Source organism: Petromyzon marinus (genome assembly GCF_048934315.1).
Source record: "Petromyzon marinus isolate PM22_M1 ecotype Great Lakes invasive population chromosome 84 unlocalized genomic scaffold, UKy_Petmar_22M1.pri1.0 chr84_unloc.6, whole genome shotgun sequence".
In the NCBI taxonomy this organism is placed as follows: domain Eukaryota; kingdom Metazoa; phylum Chordata; class Hyperoartia; order Petromyzontiformes; family Petromyzontidae; genus Petromyzon; species Petromyzon marinus.
This window is the reverse complement of record NW_027422643.1, coordinates 22,501-40,000: the sequence shown is the minus strand read 5'-3', so window position 1 is coordinate 40,000 and position 17,500 is coordinate 22,501. Positions and strand designations below refer to the sequence as shown.

General features: G+C 52.2%; 2 protein-coding genes across 16 annotated transcripts in view; both read right to left on the bottom strand.

Moving 5' to 3' along the window:
- Positions 1-7,327, bottom strand: part of GPN3 (GPN-loop GTPase 3) — a 34,079-nt gene extending 26,752 nt beyond the window's left edge. The window contains exon 1 of the mRNA XM_076059234.1: positions 7,093-7,327. Coding sequence (XP_075915349.1) covers positions 7,093-7,140 — 48 coding nt within the window. The 5' untranslated portion in view covers positions 7,141-7,327. The remainder of the gene's footprint in view (positions 1-7,092) is intronic.
- A 2,878-nt stretch (positions 7,328-10,205) lies between these two features.
- The window catches only part of LOC142908505 (uncharacterized), a 7,645-nt gene continuing 350 nt past the window's right edge, over positions 10,206-17,500 (bottom strand). The window contains exons 1-3 of one of the 15 annotated variants that reach the window (XR_012931826.1): positions 13,853-17,500; positions 13,772-13,819; positions 10,206-13,735 (exon numbers count right to left, since the gene is read on the bottom strand). The exon at positions 13,853-17,500 is cut by the window's right edge and continues 350 nt beyond it. Coding sequence is in view for 6 of the 15 variants with exons in the window: in XM_076059228.1 (XP_075915343.1) it covers positions 13,703-13,858; positions 13,889-14,461 (729 nt within the window). In the remaining 9 variants the exon portion in view is untranslated. The other 14 variants (XR_012931822.1, XM_076059233.1, XR_012931819.1 and 11 more) reach the window with 14 other exon arrangements.

Below are 17,500 nucleotides of genomic sequence, written 5' to 3'. Positions count from 1 at the left end.
GGGTGATGATGGGGGTGGTGGTGGTGATGGGGGTGGTGGTGATGGGGGTGGTGATGGGGGTGATGATGGGGGTGGTGGTGGTGATGGGGGTGGTGATGTGGGTGGTGATGTGGGTGATGGGGGTGGTGATGGGGGTGATGGGGGTGGTGGTGGGGGTGGTGATGGTGGTGAGGGGGGTGGTGATGGGGTGGTGATGGGGGTGGTGATGGTGGTGGTGGGGGTGGTGATGGGGGTGGTGATGGGGGTGGTGGTGGTGATGGGGGTGGTGATGGGGGTGGTGGTGGTGATGGGGGTGGTTATGGGGGTGGTGATGGGGGTGATGATGGGGGTGGTGGGGGTGGTGATGGGGGTGGTGATGGGGGTGGTGATGGTGGGGGTGGTGATGGGGGTGATGATGGGGGTGGTGGTGGTGATGGGGGTGGTGATGGGGGTGGTGATGGGGGTGGTGATGGGGGTGGTGATGGGGGTGGTGGTGATGGGGGTGGTGGTGGTGATGGGGGTGGTGGTGGTGATGGGGGTGGTGATGTGGGTGATGGGGGTGGTGATGGGGGTGATGGGGGTGGTGCTGGTGGGGGTGGTGATGGTGGTGAGGGGGGTGGTGATGGGGTTGTGATGGGGGTGGTGGTGGGGGGGTGGTGATGGGGGTGGTGATGGAGGTGGTGATGGGGGTGGTGGTGATGGGGGTGGTGGTGGTGATGGGGGTGGTGATGTGGGTGATGATGTGGGTGATGATGTGGGTGATGGGGGTGATGATGTGGGTGATGGGGGTGGTGATGGGGGTGATGGGGGTGGTGATGGTGGTGGGGGTGGTGATGGGGGTGGTGATGGTGGTGATGGGGGTGATGGGGGTGGTGATGGGGTTGTGATGGGGGTGGTGGTGGGGGGGTGGTGATGGGGGTGGTGATGGAGGTGGTGATGGGGTGGTGGTGATGGGGGTGGTGGTGGTGATGGGGGTGGTGGTGGGGGTGGTGGTGAGGGGGGGGTGGTGATGGTGGTGAGGGGGGTGATGATGGGGGTGGTGATGGGGGTGGTGATGGGGTGGTGATGGGGGTGGTGATGGGGGTGGTGATGGGGGGGTGGTGGTGGTGAGGGGGGTGGTGATGGGGGTGGTGATGGTGGTGGGGGTGATGGGGGTGGTGATGGGGGTGATGGGGGTGGTGGTGATGGGGGTGGTGATGGTGGTGATGGTGATGGGGGTGGTGATGGGGGTGGTGGTGGTGATGTGGGTGGTGATGGGGGTGGGGGTGGTGGTGGTGATGGGGGTGGTGGTGGTGGGGGTGGTGATGGGGGTGGTGATGGTGGTGGTGATGGGGGTGGTGATGGTGGTGGTGATGGGTGTGGTGATGGTGGTGGTGATGGTGGTGGTGGTGGTGATGGGGTGGTGGTGGTGGTGATGGGGGTGGTGGTGGTGATGGGGGTGGTGATGGGGGTGGTGGTAGGGGTGGTGATGGGGGTGGTGATGGTGGTGATGGGGGTGGTGATGGTGGTGGTGGTGATGGGGGTGGTGGTGGTGATGGGGGTGGTGATGGTGGTGGTGGTGATGGGGGTGGTGATGGTGGTGGGGGTGGTGATGGGGGTGATGGGGGTAGTGATGGTGGTGGGGGTGGTGATGGGGGTGGTGATGGTGGTGGTGGTGATGGGGGTGATGGGGGTGGTGGTGGTGATGGGGTGGTGATGGTGGTGGTGAGGGTGGTGGTGATGGGGTGGTGATGGGGGTGGTGATGGGGGTGGTGATGGGGGTGGTGATGTGGGTGATGGGGGTGGTGATTGGGGGTGGTGATGTGGGTGATGGGGGTGGTGAGGGTGGTGGTGGGGGTGGTGGTGATGGGGGTGGTGGTGGGGGTGGTGATGGGGGTGGTGATGGGGGTGGTGATGGGGGTGGTGATGGGGGTGGTGGTGATGGGGGTGATGGGGGTGGTGGTGATGGGGTGGTGGTGGTGGTGGTGATGGGGGTGATGGGGTTGGTGATGTGGGGGTGGTGATGGGGGTGGTGATGGGGGTGGTGATGGGGGTGGTGGTGGGGGTGGTGGTGGAGGTGGTGGTGGTGATGGGGGTGGTGATGGGGGTGGTGGTGATGGGGGTGGTGGTGGTGGTGATGGGGGTAGTGGTGGGGGTGATGGGGGGTAGTGGTGGGGGTGGTGGTGGTAGTGGTGATGGGGGTGATGGGGGTGGTGATGGTGATGGTGGTGATGGGGGTGGTGATGGGGGTGGTGGTGGGGGTGGTGATGGGGGGGGGTGGTGGTGGTGATGGGGGTGGTGGTGATGGGGGTGGTGATGGGGGGGTGGTGGTGGTGGTGATGGGGGTGGTGGTGGGGGTGGTGGTGATGGGGGTGATGGTGGGAGTGGTGATGGTGGTGGTGATGGGCAGGTTTGTCCCGTGACCCTCCTCCACCTGCACCTAGCCTGGCACAGCAGTAACAACCCATGGCACCTGCTGGGTCTGTCCCGTGACCTCCCGTCAGCAGCGGCGAGCCATCGACACTTCACGTGGCCTCAAGGTGCACCTAGCCTGGCACAGGCGCCGTGGCGAGCCATCATCGCCAACAAAGTGGCGAATGGCGGCTGTTGTTTCCCGCTGTTTGTCGCCGCTGCCGCTGCTACTGCCGCTGCTGCTGGTAATGGAGGTGATTGATGGCGGGGTTCACGCCGCTGTAAAACCTCAATGATAAACTCCGAAGCTGCTCTTTTATATCACAAGCGACACGGTCATCACAAGGTGACAGCAGTTTAACCAAGTGGTGGATATGATCATCATCGTCATCATCATCATCGTCATCTTTTATCACGTAGACATTTAGAGGAATTCGTCTCAACTAAAAACTAAACTACGTTGATTGTACCGGGTGTGATGCCTCACTGAGGATTTGCTGTGTAGCTCATAAGAAGCTACCTGGCCGTCACGCAATGATATCAGCCTAGCCAAGTATCTGAAATCATCATCATGATCACGTAGACATTTAGAGGAATTCGTCTCAACTAAAAACTAAACTACGTTGATTGTACCGGGTGTGATGCCTCACTGAGGATTTGCTGTGTAGCTCATAAGAAGACACCTGTCCATCACGCAATGATATCAGCTTAGCCAAGTATCTAAAATCATCATCATGATCACGTAGACATTTAGGGGAATTAATCTCAACTAAAAACTAAACTACGTTGATTGTACCGGGTGTGATGCCTCACTGAGGATTTGCTGTGTAGCTCATAAGAAGCCACCTGTCCATCACGCAATGATATCAGCCTAGCCAAGTATCTAAAATCATCAAAATCATCATCACGTAGACATTTAGAGGAATTCATCTCAACTAAAAACTAAACTACGTTGATTGTACCGGGTGTGATGCCTCACTGAGGATTTGCTGTGCAGCTCGTAAGAAGCCAGCTGGCCATCACGCAATGATATCAGCTTAGCCAAGTATCTAAAATCATCATCATGATCATCATGTAGACATTTAGAGGAATTCATCTCAACTAAAAACTAAACTACGTTGATTGTACCGGGTGTGATGCCTCACTGAGGATTTGCTGTGTAGCTCATAAGAAGACACCTGTCCATCACGCAATGATATCAGCTTAGCCAAGTATCTAAAATCATCATCATGATCATCACGTAGACATTTAGAGGAATTCGTCTCAACTAAAAACTAAACTACGTTGATTGTACCGGGTGTGATGCCTCACTGAGGATTTGCTGTGCAGCTCGTAAGAAGCCAGCTGGCCATCACGCAATGATATCAGCTTAGCCAAGTATCTGAAATCATCATCATCATGATCACGTATACATTTAGAGGAATTCATCTCAACTAAAAACTAAACTACGTTGATTGTACCGGGTGTGATGCCTCACTGAGGATTTGCTGTGCAGCTCGTAAGAAGCCAGCTGGCCATCACGCAATGATATCAGCTTAGCCAAGTATCTAAAATCATTATCATGATCATCATGTAGACATTTAGAGGAATTAATCTCAACTAAAACTAAACTACGTTGATTGTACCGGGTGTGATGTCTCACTGAGGAGGAGCAGCTGCTGCTGTGTAGCTCATAAGAAGCCACCTGGCCGTCACACAATGATATCAGCTTAGCCAAGTATCTAAAATCATCATCGTGATCATGTAGACATTTAGAGGAATTCGTCTCAACTAAAAACTAAACTACGTTGATTGTACCGGGTGTGATGCCTCACTGAGGATTTGCTGTGTAGCTCATAAGAAGACACCTGTCCATCACGCAATGATATCAGCTTAGCCAAGTATCTAAAATCATCATCATGATCATCACGTAGACATTTAGAGGAATTCGTCTCAACTAAAAACTAAACTACGTTGATTGTACCGGGTGTGATGCCTCACTGAGGATTTGCTGTGCAGCTCGTAAGAAGCCAGCTGGCCATCACGCAATGATATCAGCTTAGCCAAGTATCTAAAATCATCATCATGATCATCATGTAGACATTTAGAGGAATTCATCTCAACTAAAAACTAAACTACGTTGATTGTACCGGGTGTGATGCCTCACTGAGGATTTGCTGTGCAGCTCGTAAGAAGCCAGCTGGCCATCACGCAATGATATCAGCTTAGCCAAGTATCTAAAATCATCATCATCATGTAAACATTTAGAGGAATTCATCTCAACTAAAACTAAACTATGTTGATTGTACCGGGTGTGATGCCTCACTGAGGAGCAGCAGCTGCTGTTTAGCTCGTAAGAAGCCACCTGGCCATCACAATGATATCAGCTTAGCCAAGTATCTAAAATCATCATCATGATCATCACGTAGACATTTAGAGGAATTCATCTCAACTAAAAACTAAACTACGTTGATTGTACCGGGTGTGATGCCTCACTGAGGATTTGCTGTGTAGCTCATAAGAAGACACCTGTCCATCACGCAATGATATCAGCTTAGCCAAGTATCTAAAATCATCATCATGATCACGTAGACATTTAGAGGAATTCATCTCAACTAAAAACTAAACTATATATTTCTCTAGATTTGAAGCTTTTCGTGACTGCAAGGATTCATACTCTTTGTTTTTTTTCCCCTTTCGGTAAAGTCCCGCAGGTAAAAATAAAGAATAAAATAAAACAATTAAATCACGACGTTTCGGAGGCGACACAAGCATCCGTCTTCAGGTGGAACATTCACAGCAAGATCGCTCTTGATGCAGCGATCCTGCTGTGACTGTTCCACCTGAAGACGGCTGCTTGTGTTGCCTCCGAAACGTCGTGATTTAATTGTTTCCTTTTATTCTTATTTATATCCGCCTCGTGTAAGAGCGCTCGTGTTGCGATCGAAACGTCGTGCGGTTTTTTTTTCATCTTGTTTGACTTTTAAGATTTTATTTTCGACCTACGTGACTCTACGGAAAGAACCAAGGGCATTAAATCCTGCAGTCACGAACGTTTAAATATTAAACTTTAGACTCTATCGTTTATCGTACCAGGAGTAAAATGCCTCGCTCAGCTGCTGTGGAGCGAATCGAGATTTGAATTTTTCGTGACTGCAGAAATCCAAACTCTTTGGTCGCTTCGATAAAAAGTCACCACGCAAACGACATCGGCTAAACAAAGTGAACGAGTGTACGCCTCACTACTTAATGTACGCCTCTATTATTGTGGATTACGATATGAAACGCATCGGGTAAAGTCACGTGGGTGAAAATAAAATAACAAAAAAATCACGACGTTTCAGCCACAACACAAGCAGGCCTTCATCAGGTGAAGGGGACGAGACTGTCTGGAGGACAGCGCTGGAGTGGGAGAAGCCACGCTTAGATCGCGACCTTTAAGCTGTGTGAGAAGAAACAAAGCGCCTTGACAAAGGAATTAGCATAGAATTTAGCATTGAAATGGCTCATTGAAATAGCTAAGTTAAAGTATACACATCCGCAGAGGTACCCCTTGACAAAGGAATTAGCGCTGCTTGACAAAGGAATTAGCATAGAATTTAGCATTGAATTGGCTCATTGAAATAGCTAAGTTAAAGTATACACATCCGCAGAGGTACCCCTTGACAAAGGAATTAGCATAGAATTTAGCAGTGAAATAGCCGAGTGATTAGCTTGTAACTGGTCACAGAAATAGCTATGTTAAAGTCAGAGCATATACATTCACCGAGGCACCTAGTACTCATCAGTACATTCACCGAGGCACCTAGAGGCACCTAGTACTCATCAGTACTAGGTGCCTCGGTGAATGTGTATGCTCTGACTTTAACACAGCTATTTCTGTGACCAGTTACAAGCTAATCACTCGGCTATTTCAATGCTAAATTCTATGCTAATTCCTTTGTCAAGGGGTACCTCTGCGGATGTGTAGACTTTAACTTAGCTATTTCAATGAGCCATTTCAATGCTAAATTCTATGCTAATTCCTTTGTCAAGGGGTACCTCTGCGGATGTGTATACTTTAACTTAGCTATTTCAATGAGCCATTTCAATGCTAAATTCTATGCTAATTCCTTTGTCAAGGGGTACCTCTGCGGATGTGTATACTTTAACTTAGCTATTTCTGTGACCAGTTACAAGCTAATCACTCAGCTATTTCAATGCTAAATTATATGCTAATTCCTTTGTCAAGGTGCTTTGTTCCTATCGCACAGCTTAAAGGCCGTGATCTGAACGTGGCTCTTTCACTCCAGCGCTGTCCTACCAGACAGTCTCGTCCCTTCACCTGATGAAGGCCGCTTGTGTTGTGGCCGAAACGTCGTGAGAATATTATTGTGTTATTTTATTTTATCAATGTATTATTTTATTCTCATTCTACGTGACTTTACCGAAAGAACCTAAGAAGATGAATCCTTGCAGTCACGAAAGCTTTAAATCGAAATCTAAGCGTGGCTTCTCCCACTCCAGCGCTGTCCTACCAGACAGTCTCGTCCCCTTCACCTGATGAAGGCCCGCTTGTGTTGCGGCCGAAACGTCGTGAGAATATTTGTGTTATTTTATTTTCTACCTACGTGACTTTACCCAATAGAACCGAAGAGTATGGATCCTAGCAGTCACGAAAGCTTTAAATCTAGAATAAAACGCATCGTCCTATTAAAAGGTAATGGAGGAGCCTGAACAGGGCCTAGGCGAGGAAGCGTTTACCTTGCCACTGCCGGCGGGGCCCATGACGAGATGCGCGTAGCGAGGCATCGCTCCTCTTGTGCTGCAGGATATGTTTGTTATACCACCACCACCAGCTTGCTTTTATTTCGAAAACGTTAACTTCATTCGTGAATAAAATCTTTAGAAATAAAGTTATAAATTTGGCGGGAAAATAACATCCTGCCTTGCCGCCATCTTGACGGCGACGTCACGTGACGCGGGGTTCTCAATAAGGTGGGCGGGACGAGGGTCGGCTACGGTGGCCGGCGGTGATGTTTATTTTTTTTTTAACAAACGCGATTCGTTTTTCACTCTATGATGACGATAACAATAATAAGACCAGGGTCTTAGTGTGGCTGCAACATTAAAATATTGACGAGTCGACGTTTCGGGCAACGAGCCTTTTCCAAAAACGCTCGATGTAGCTTAATACAGGGAAGAATACAATTTTGTTTTCACTAAAATTATGACGATACAAAAGGTCAGTGGCCCGAAACGTTGAAGACAGAACGGAACCTAGACCATGTGTCTACGAGTGTTGGAGGGGGCAAGTGGCTGTGAGTAGCAGCAGCACCGCCTATGAAGGCGACCGGCAGTGACACCACACACAGTGGGGGTGGTGTGGACAACACCACCACGCCCGGCCGCCTTTGTCTCCCCCAGGGCCACAGAGACACTCACACACCCTCTCACCTACTCACCTACTCACTCACCTACTCACTCACCTACTCATACACTCACCTACTCACTCACCCTCTCACCTACTCATACACTCACCTACTCACACACCCTCTCACCTACTCACCTACTCACTCACCTACTCATACACTCACCTACTCACTCACCTACTCACTCACCTACTCACTAACCCTCTCACCTACTCACTCACCTACTCACTCACCCTATCACACACTCACCTACTCACACACCCTCTCACACACTCACCTACTCACTCACCTACTCACTCAACTACTCACTCAACTACTCACTCACCTACTCATACACTCACCTACTCACTCACCTACTCACTCACTCACCTACTCACTCACTCACCTACTCACTCACTCACCTACTCACACACTCACCTACTCACACACTCACTCACCTACTCACACACTCACTCACCTACTCACTCACTCACCTACTCACTCACTCACTCACCTACTCACACACTCACTCACTCACCTACTCACACACTCACTCACTCACCTACTCACACACTCACTCACCTACTCACACACTCACTCACTCACCTACTCACTCACTCACCTACTCACTCACTCACCTACTCACTCACTCACCTACTCACACACTCACTCACCTACTCACACACTCACTCACCTACTCACACACTCGCTCACCTACTCACACTCGCTCACCTACTCACACACTCGCTCACCTACTCACACACTCACCTACTCATACACTCACTCACTCACCTACTCACACACTCACTCACTCACCTACTCACTCACCTACTCACTCACTCACTACACACTCACTCACTCCTCACACACTCACTCACTCCTCACACACTCACTCACTCACCTACTCACACACCCACTCACCCAGTCATACACTCACACCCACTCACCTACTCACTCACACACTCATCAACACATTCACTCACACCCACTCATACAGTCAACCACTCACCTATCCATTCTCTCACCTACTCACACACACCTACACCTATCCATTCAACCACTCACCTATCCATTCACTCACCTATCCATTCAATCACACATTCACTCACACACTCACCTATCCATTCAATCATTCACCTACACATTCGCACTCTCACACACCCACTCACACAGTCACCTACACATTCACTCACCCACTCACCTATCCATTCAATCATTCGCACATTCACCTACACATTCACTCGTACACCTACTCACCTACACATTCACTCACACACTCACTTATCCATTCACACTCACACCCACCTACACATTCACTCACACACACTCATCTACACACTCACCCACTCATCCACTCACCTATCCATTCAATCACTCACACACCCACTCGTCTATCCATTCAATCATTCTCACACACCCACTCACCTACACATTCACTCACTCACTACTCACACAAAGCTCCCCCAGTTAGCCCACACAGGGCTGTTAGCGAGTAGAAGCAGCGTCTATGAAGGCTACCGGCACTGTGGCTACACACACAGAGGGGGTGGATGGCCAGCACCACCACCACGCCCGGCCGCCTTTGTCTCTCCCAGTGCTAGCGACGTTGACTACACCGCTACTCATTTGAGGCCGAGTCGACTTAGGGGAGGCCCAGGACCGGTTCAGAGAATCTCCATCGCTGCTGTTGGCCGTGAGCGGGAATCGAACTCGGGTCGCCGGGTTCGTAGCGTGGCGTAGCGCTCACCACTACACCCACCGCTCCCCACACTCACACACACTCAGAGACAGACACACACACACTCAAGAGACACACACACAGACAGACACACACTCAAGACACACACACACGCACACTCAGAGACACATAGACAGACGGACACACATGCACAGAGACACAGACACTCAAGAGACAAAGACACACACATGCACACTTAGAGACACTCTGACACACACAGAGACACACACGCACACTTAGAGACACTCGGACACACACAGACAGACACACACACTTAGAGACACTGACACACACAGAGACACACACAGACACACACGCACACTTAGAGACACTCTGACACACACAGAGACACACACAGACACACACACACTTAGAGACACTCGGACACACACAGACACACACACTTAGAGACACACAGACACACACCCACACTTAGAGACACTCGGACACACACACAGACACTCAGAGACACACACACAGAGACACACACAGACACTCATGCACAGAGACACACACACAGAGACACACAGAGACACTCATGCACAGAGACACACACAGACACTCATGCATACTCAGACACACACAGAGACACTCACACAGACACTCATGCATACTCAGACACACACAGACACTCATGCACACTCAGAGACAATCGGACACAGAGACACACACAGAGACACACACACTCAGAGACACTCGGATACACAAATGAAAGTCGACTTCACGGCGTCTCTCGAGTGCTCATTTATTTTGTATCCAAGCACAGAACCAGCAACTGCGACATCCTTCCCCTCCTATTTACACAAATACACAAACACCCCCCACACACCAATACCTCCCACCACCACCACCACGTGGTGAGATGTTGGCTACCTCGCCTGGTACACAGGAGGTCGTGGGTTCGATCCCCGACCCTGACAATGCTTGCTACTGCTGCTGGACATTTGGAGTCTGCGTCTCTCTCTCTCTCCACGTGGTGAGATGTTGGCTACCTCGCCAGGTACACAGGAGGTCGTGGGTTCGATCCCCGACCCTGACAATGCCTGCTACTGCTGCTGGACATTTGGAGTCTGCGTCTCTCTCTCTCTCTTGCTGTCCCCGTGGTGGTCGCTACTGGGATTTATCTCCGGTTCATCCAGAGGCGGTTCCCCCACACCTCTAAATTTAGAATCAAAAGTATTTTTGGCCGCTGCTATTCATCTCTACGTGACGACGACTATCGGACACCTAGTGGTGCTGCTATCATTCGCGATGGCCAAATCGCTTCCGAAATCGAGCGACACTGTATGGGTGTACACGCAATGATGATCACAGCTGCCGTGTGAGTCTGTAGCCTAGGGGGTACCCCCAGTGACAGCTGTCTCTGTGTGAGTCTGTAGCCTAGGGGACACCCCCAGTGACAGCTGTCTCTGTGTGTGGGTCTGTAGCCTAGGGGACACCCCCAGTGACAGCTGTCTCTGTGTGAGTCTGTAGCCTAGGGGACACCCCCAGTGACAGCTGTCTCTGTGAGTGTCTGTAGCCTAGGGGGCACCCCCAGTGACAGCTGTCTCTGTGTGAGTCTGTAGCCTAGGGGACATCCCCAGTGACAGCTGTCTCTGTGTGAGTCTGTAGCCTAGGGAACATCCCCAGTGACAGCTGTCTCTGTGTGAGTCTGTAGCCTAGGGGACACCCCCAGTGACAGCTGTCTCTGTGTGTGTCTGTAACCTAGGGGACACCCCCAGTGACAGCTGTCTCTGTGCGAGTCTGTAGCCTAGGGGACACCCCCAGTGACAGCTGTCTCTGTGTGTGTCTGTAGCCTAGGGGACACCCCCAGCGGCAGCTGTCTGTGTGTGTGTCTGTAGCCTAGGGGACACCCCCAGTGACAGCTGTCTGTGTGTGTGTGTGTCTGTAACCTAGGGGACACCCCCAGTGACAGCTGTCTGTGTGTGTGAGTGTCTGTAGCCTAGGGGACACCCCCAGTGACAGCTGTCTCTGTGTGTGTCTGTAGCCTAGGGGACACCCCCAGCGACAGCTGTCTCTGTGTGTGAGTGTCTGTAGCCTAGGGGACACCCCCAGTGACAGCTGTCTCTGTGTGTGAGTGTCTGTAGCCTAGGGGACACCCCCAGTGACAGCTGTCTCTGTGTGTGAGTCTGTAGCCTAGGGGGCACCCCCAGCGGCAGCTGCCCCTTTGCTTGCTCGTGGTGAGCACGGTGGTGGTGGTGGTGGTGGCGAGCGTAAATAACGGAGGCGCTACTTGGCAGGGCTTTACAGTGACAAGTTTAATCAGCCATCAGCACTCGGTGCAACACTCAGAACGTCGACAAAGTCAGTCCACGGGGGGGGAGGGGGGGCGCCACCGCTTCCTTCCCTCTGCCAGACTCCGACAGAGGGAAGCGTGGCCCCACCACAGCGAGCGACGGGGGTGGTGCCGAGTGGTGCGAGTGAGGTGGCGAGTGAGGTGCGAGTGAGTGGGTGGGTGAATGAGTGGGTGGAGGAATGGGCGAGTGGGTGGGTGAGCAGGTGCGCGAGTGAGTAGGTGAGTAGGTGAGTGGGTGGGTGGGCGAGTGGGTGGGTGAACAGGTGAGTGGGTGGGTGGGTGGGCAGGTGGGTGGGCAGGTGGGTGGGTGAGCAGGTGGGCGAGTGGGTGGGTGAACAGGTGAGTGGGTGGGTGAGCAGGTGCGCGAGTGAGTGAGTAGGTGAGTGAGTGGGTGGGTGAATGAGTGGGTGGATGAATGGGCGAGTGGGTAGGTGAGCAGGTGCGCGAGTGAGTAGGTGAGTGGGTGGGTGGGCAGGTGGGTGGGTGAGCAGGTGGGCGAGTGGGTGGGTGAACAGGTGAGTGAGTAGGTGAGTGGGTGGGTGAGCAGGTGCGCGAGTGAGTGAGTAGGTGAGTGGGTGGGTGAACAGGTGGGCGAGTGAGGGGGTGAGCGAGGGCGAGTGGAAGCTGCGAGTGGCGATGGGGGGAGATGGTGAGCGAATTGGTGAGCGGGAGGGCGAGTGAGAAGGCGAGTGAGAGTGTGAGCGAGCGGGTGAGCGAGCGTGTACCCCTCACCGTATATACACACACACACAAATCTACACAGAAGTGTGTGTGTGTGTACGTGCGTGTCTGTGTGTACCCCTCCCCCGTGTGCCTGTCCCATGTCTATGTACATGCCTAGATACACCGTCTGCACGCGCGTACACACACACACACAGAGTCACACACAGACAAAGCTGCCCCGTAAAGCTCCACACACGGTGCTGTAAGGGGGGAGGAGGCAAGTGCTTTGAGCAGCAGCAGCCTACGAAGACCACCACCACCACCAATGTCACAACACAGTGGTGGTGGTGATGCCGTTCACCGCCACTACTGTCAGAGTGGTGGTGATGCCGTTCACCACCACCACCACCAGCGTCACAACACAGGAGTGGTGGTGGTGCCGTTCACCACCACCACCACCGTGTTGTGACAGTGGTACGCACACACACACACGCACACACACACACGCACGCACGCACACACACACGTCTACTGTCTCTCTCCTACGTTCAAACTCCACGTTACTCTGGCTGGGGACAGAGGCCCAGGACAGCTGGGCACCGCCGCTAACAAATGAACTCTGGGTACCGTCGACAAATCGGCAATCGCCATCGGAGTCAACGCCACCGCCACCGCGGTGAACAGCAACAAAAATGGCACCAAACTCCACCACAAACTCCACCACCACCATCATCTCAACCACCACAAACTCCACCACCACCACCTCCATCATCATCATCTCAACCACCACAAACTCCACCACCACCACCACCTCCATCATCATCTCAACCACCACAAACTCCACCATGCAACACCACCACCACTACCTCCATCATTATCTCAACCACCACCAACTCCACCACCACCACCACCTCCATCATCATCTCAACCACCACAAACTTCACCACCACCACCACCACCTCCATCATCATCTCAACCACCAAACTCCACCACCACCACCTCCATCATTATCTCAACCACCACAAACTTCAACACCACCACCACCTCCCATCATCATCTCAACCACCACCAACTCCACCACCACCTCCATCATCTCAACCACCACAAACTCCACCACCACCACCACCTCCATCATTATCTCAACCACCACAAACTCCACCACCACAAACTCCATCATTATCTCAACCACCACCAACTCCACCACCACCTCCATCATCATCTCAACCACCACAAACTCCACCACCAACTCCACCACCTCCATCATTCTCAACCACCACAAACTCCACCATGCAACACCACCTCCATCATTATCTCAACCACCACAAACTCCACCACCACCACCACCTCCATCATCATCTCAACCACCACAAACTCCACCACCACCTCCATCATCATCTCAACCACCACAAACTCCACCACCACCTCCATCATCATCTCAACCACCACCACCACCTCCATCATCATCTCAACCACCACAAACTCCACCACCACCACCTCCATCATCATCTCAAACACAACAAACTCCACCACCACCACCTCCATCATCTCAACCACCACAAACTCCACCACCACCACCACCACCTCCATCATCATCTCAACCACCACAAACTTCACCACCACCACCACCACCTCCATCATCATCTCAACCACCACCAACTCCACCACCACCACCTCCATCATTATCTCAACCACCACAAACTCCACCACCACCATCATCATCATCTCAACCACCACAAACTCCACCACCACCTCCATCATCATCTCAACCACCACAAACTCCACCACCACCTCCATCATCTCAACCACCACCAACTCCACCACCACCACCTCCATCATCATCTCAACCACCACCAACTCCATCATCATCTCAACCACCACCAACTCCACCACCACCACCTCCATCATCATCTCAACCACCACCAACTCCACCACCACCACCATCATTATCTCAACCACCACAAACTTCACCACCACCACCTCCATCATTATCTCAACCACCACCAACTCCACCACCACAAACTCCATCACCACTAATCACTAATTCCATCACCACCACCACCACCTCGGCTCAAAACTTCTGAACAAATCTCAGCTACCCCCAATATAACGACCCTGCTGCTGATGATGCTGATGGTGGTAGTGATGGTGGCGGTGTTGGTGTTGGTACTGGTAGCTGCTGATGGTAGTGGTGGTGTTGGTACTGGTAGTTGCTGATGGTAGTGGTGTTGTTGGTAGTGGTAGCTGCTGATGGTAGTGGTGTTGTTGGTACTGGTAGCTGCTGATGGTAGTGGTGTTGTTGGTACTGGTAGCTGCTGATGGTAGTGGTGGTGTTGGTACTGGTAGCTGCTGATGGTAGTGGTGTTGGTGGTAGTGGTAGCTGCTGATGGTGATGGTAGTGGTGTTGTTGGTACTGGTAGCTGCTGATGGTAGTGGTGATGGTAGTGGTGTTGTTGGTAGTGGTAGCTGCTGATGGTAGTGGTGATGGTAGTGGTGTTGTTGGTACTGGTAGCTGCTGATGGTGACAGTGGTGATGGTAGTGGTGTTGGTGGTAGTGGTAGCTGCTGATGGTGATGTTAGTGGTGTTGGTGGTGTTGTTGGTACTGGTAGCTGCTGATGGTGATGGTGGTGGTGTTGTTGGTACTGGTAGCTGCTGATGGTGATGGTGTTGTTGGTACTGGTAGCTGCTGATGGTGACGGTGGTGATGGTAGTGGTGTTGGTGGTAGTGGTAGCTGCTGATGGTGATGGTGGTGGTGTTGTTGGTACTGGTAGCTGCTGATGGTGACGGTGTTGTTGGTACTGGTAGCTGCTGATGGTGACGGTGTTGTTGGTACTGGTAGCTGCTGATGGTGACGGTGTTGTTGGTACTGGTAGCTGCTGATGGTGGTGTTGGTGGTGTTGTTGGTACTGGTAGCTGCTGATGGCGATGGTGGTGGTGTTGTTGGTACTGGTAGCTGCTGATGGCGATGGTGGTGGTGTTGTTGGTACTGGTAGCTGCTGATGGTAGTGGTGGTGGTGTTGTTGGTACTGGTAGCTGCTGATGGTGATGGTGGTGGTGTTGTTGGTACTGGTAGCTGCTGATGGTGGTGGTGTTGTTGGTACTGGTAGCTGCTGATGGTGGTGGTGTTGTTGGTACTGATAGCTGCTGATGGTGACGGTGGTGATGGTGTTGTTGGTACTGGTAGCTGCTGATGGTGGTGGTGTTGTTGGTACTGGTAGCTGCTGATGGTGATGGTGGTGATGGTAGTGGTGTTGTTGGTACTGGTAGCTGCTGATGGTGATGGTGGTGTTGTTGGTACTGGTAGCTGCTGATGGTGATGGTGTTGTTGGTACTGGTAGCTGCTGATGGTGATGGTGTTGTTGGTACTGGTAGCTGCTGATGGTGACGGTGGTGATGGTGACGGTGTTGTTGGTACTGGTAGCTGCTGATGGTGATGGTGACGGTGTTGTTGGTACTGGTAGCTGCTGATGGTGATGTTAGTGCTGTTGGTGGTGTTGTTGGTACTGGTAGCTGCTGATGGTGATGGTGTTGTTGGTACTGGTAGCTGCTGATGGTGATGGTGTTGTTGGTACTGGTAGCTGCTGATGGTGACGGTGGTGATGGTGGTGGTGTTGTTGGTACTGGTAGCTGCTGATGGTGATGGTGACGGTGTTGTTGGTACTGGTAGCTGCTGATGGTGATGTTAGTGGTGTTGGTGGTGTTGTTGGTACTGGTAGCTGCTGATGGTGACGGTGTTGTTGGTACTGGTAGCTGCTGATGGTGACGGTGTTGTTGGTACTGGTAGCTGCTGATGGTGGTGTTGGTGGTGTTGTTGGTACTGGTAGCTGCTGATGGCGATGGTGGTGGTGTTGTTGGTACTGGTAGCTGCTGATGGCGATGGTGGTGGTGTTGTTGGTACTGGTAGCTGCTGATGGTAGTGGTGGTGGTGTTGTTGGTACTGGTAGCTGCTGATGGTGATGGTGGTGGTGTTGTTGGTACTGGTAGCTGCTGATGGTGATGGTGGTGGTGTTGTTGGTACTGGTAGCTGCTGATGGTGGTGGTGTTGTTGGTACTGATAGCTGCTGATGGTGACGGTGGTGATGGTGTTGTTGGTACTGGTAGCTGCTGATGGTGGTGGTGTTGTTGGTACTGGTAGCTGCTGATGGTGACGGTGGTGATGGTAGTGGTGTTGTTGGTACTGGTAGCTGCTGATGGTGATGGTGGTGGTGTTGGTACTGGTAGCTGCTGATGGTGATGGTGGTGGTGTTGTTGGTACTGGTAGCTGCTGATGGTGATGGTGTTGTTGGTACTGGTAGCTGCTGATGGTGATGGTGTTGTTGGTACTGGTAGCTGCTGATGGTGACGGTGGTGATGGTGACGGTGTTGTTGGTACTGGTAGCTGCTGATGGTGATGGTGACGGTGTTGTTGGTACTGGTAGCTGCTGATGGTGATGTTAGTGCTGTTGGTGGTGTTGTTTGTACTGGTAGCTGCTGATGGTGATGGTGTTGTTGGTACTGGTAGCTGCTGATGGTGATGGTGTTGTTGGTACTGGTAGCTGCTGATGGTGGTGATGGTGGTGGTGTTGTTGGTACTGGTAGCTGCTGATGGTGATGGTGACGGTGTTGTTGGTACTGGTAGCTGCTGATGGTGATGTTAGTGGTGTTGGTGGTGTTGTTGGTACTGGTAGCTGCTGATGGTGGTGGTGTTGTTGGTACTGGTAGCTGCTGATGGTGATGGTAGTGGTGTTGTTGGTAGTGGTAGCTGCTGATGGTGATGTTAGTGGTGTTGGTGGTGTTGTTGGTACTGGTAGCTGCTGATGGTGATGGTGGTGATGGCGATGGCAGTGACAGCAGCAGCCACCATCCTCCTCTTTCGCCCCCCCCCCCACTCAACTCCTGCCCTTCCCCCAACCCTTCCCCCCCAAAAAAAACAAACAAACAAACAACCCCTCTACAAACAGAGAAGGGAAAGTAAACAACAACAACAACAACCACCATGGTGGTTGGCTGGCGGCGTCAAGATTCCCCGGACACGACCACAAAATCACCGACCCCTCCACCCCCCTCCATAACGATGGTGGTGCTG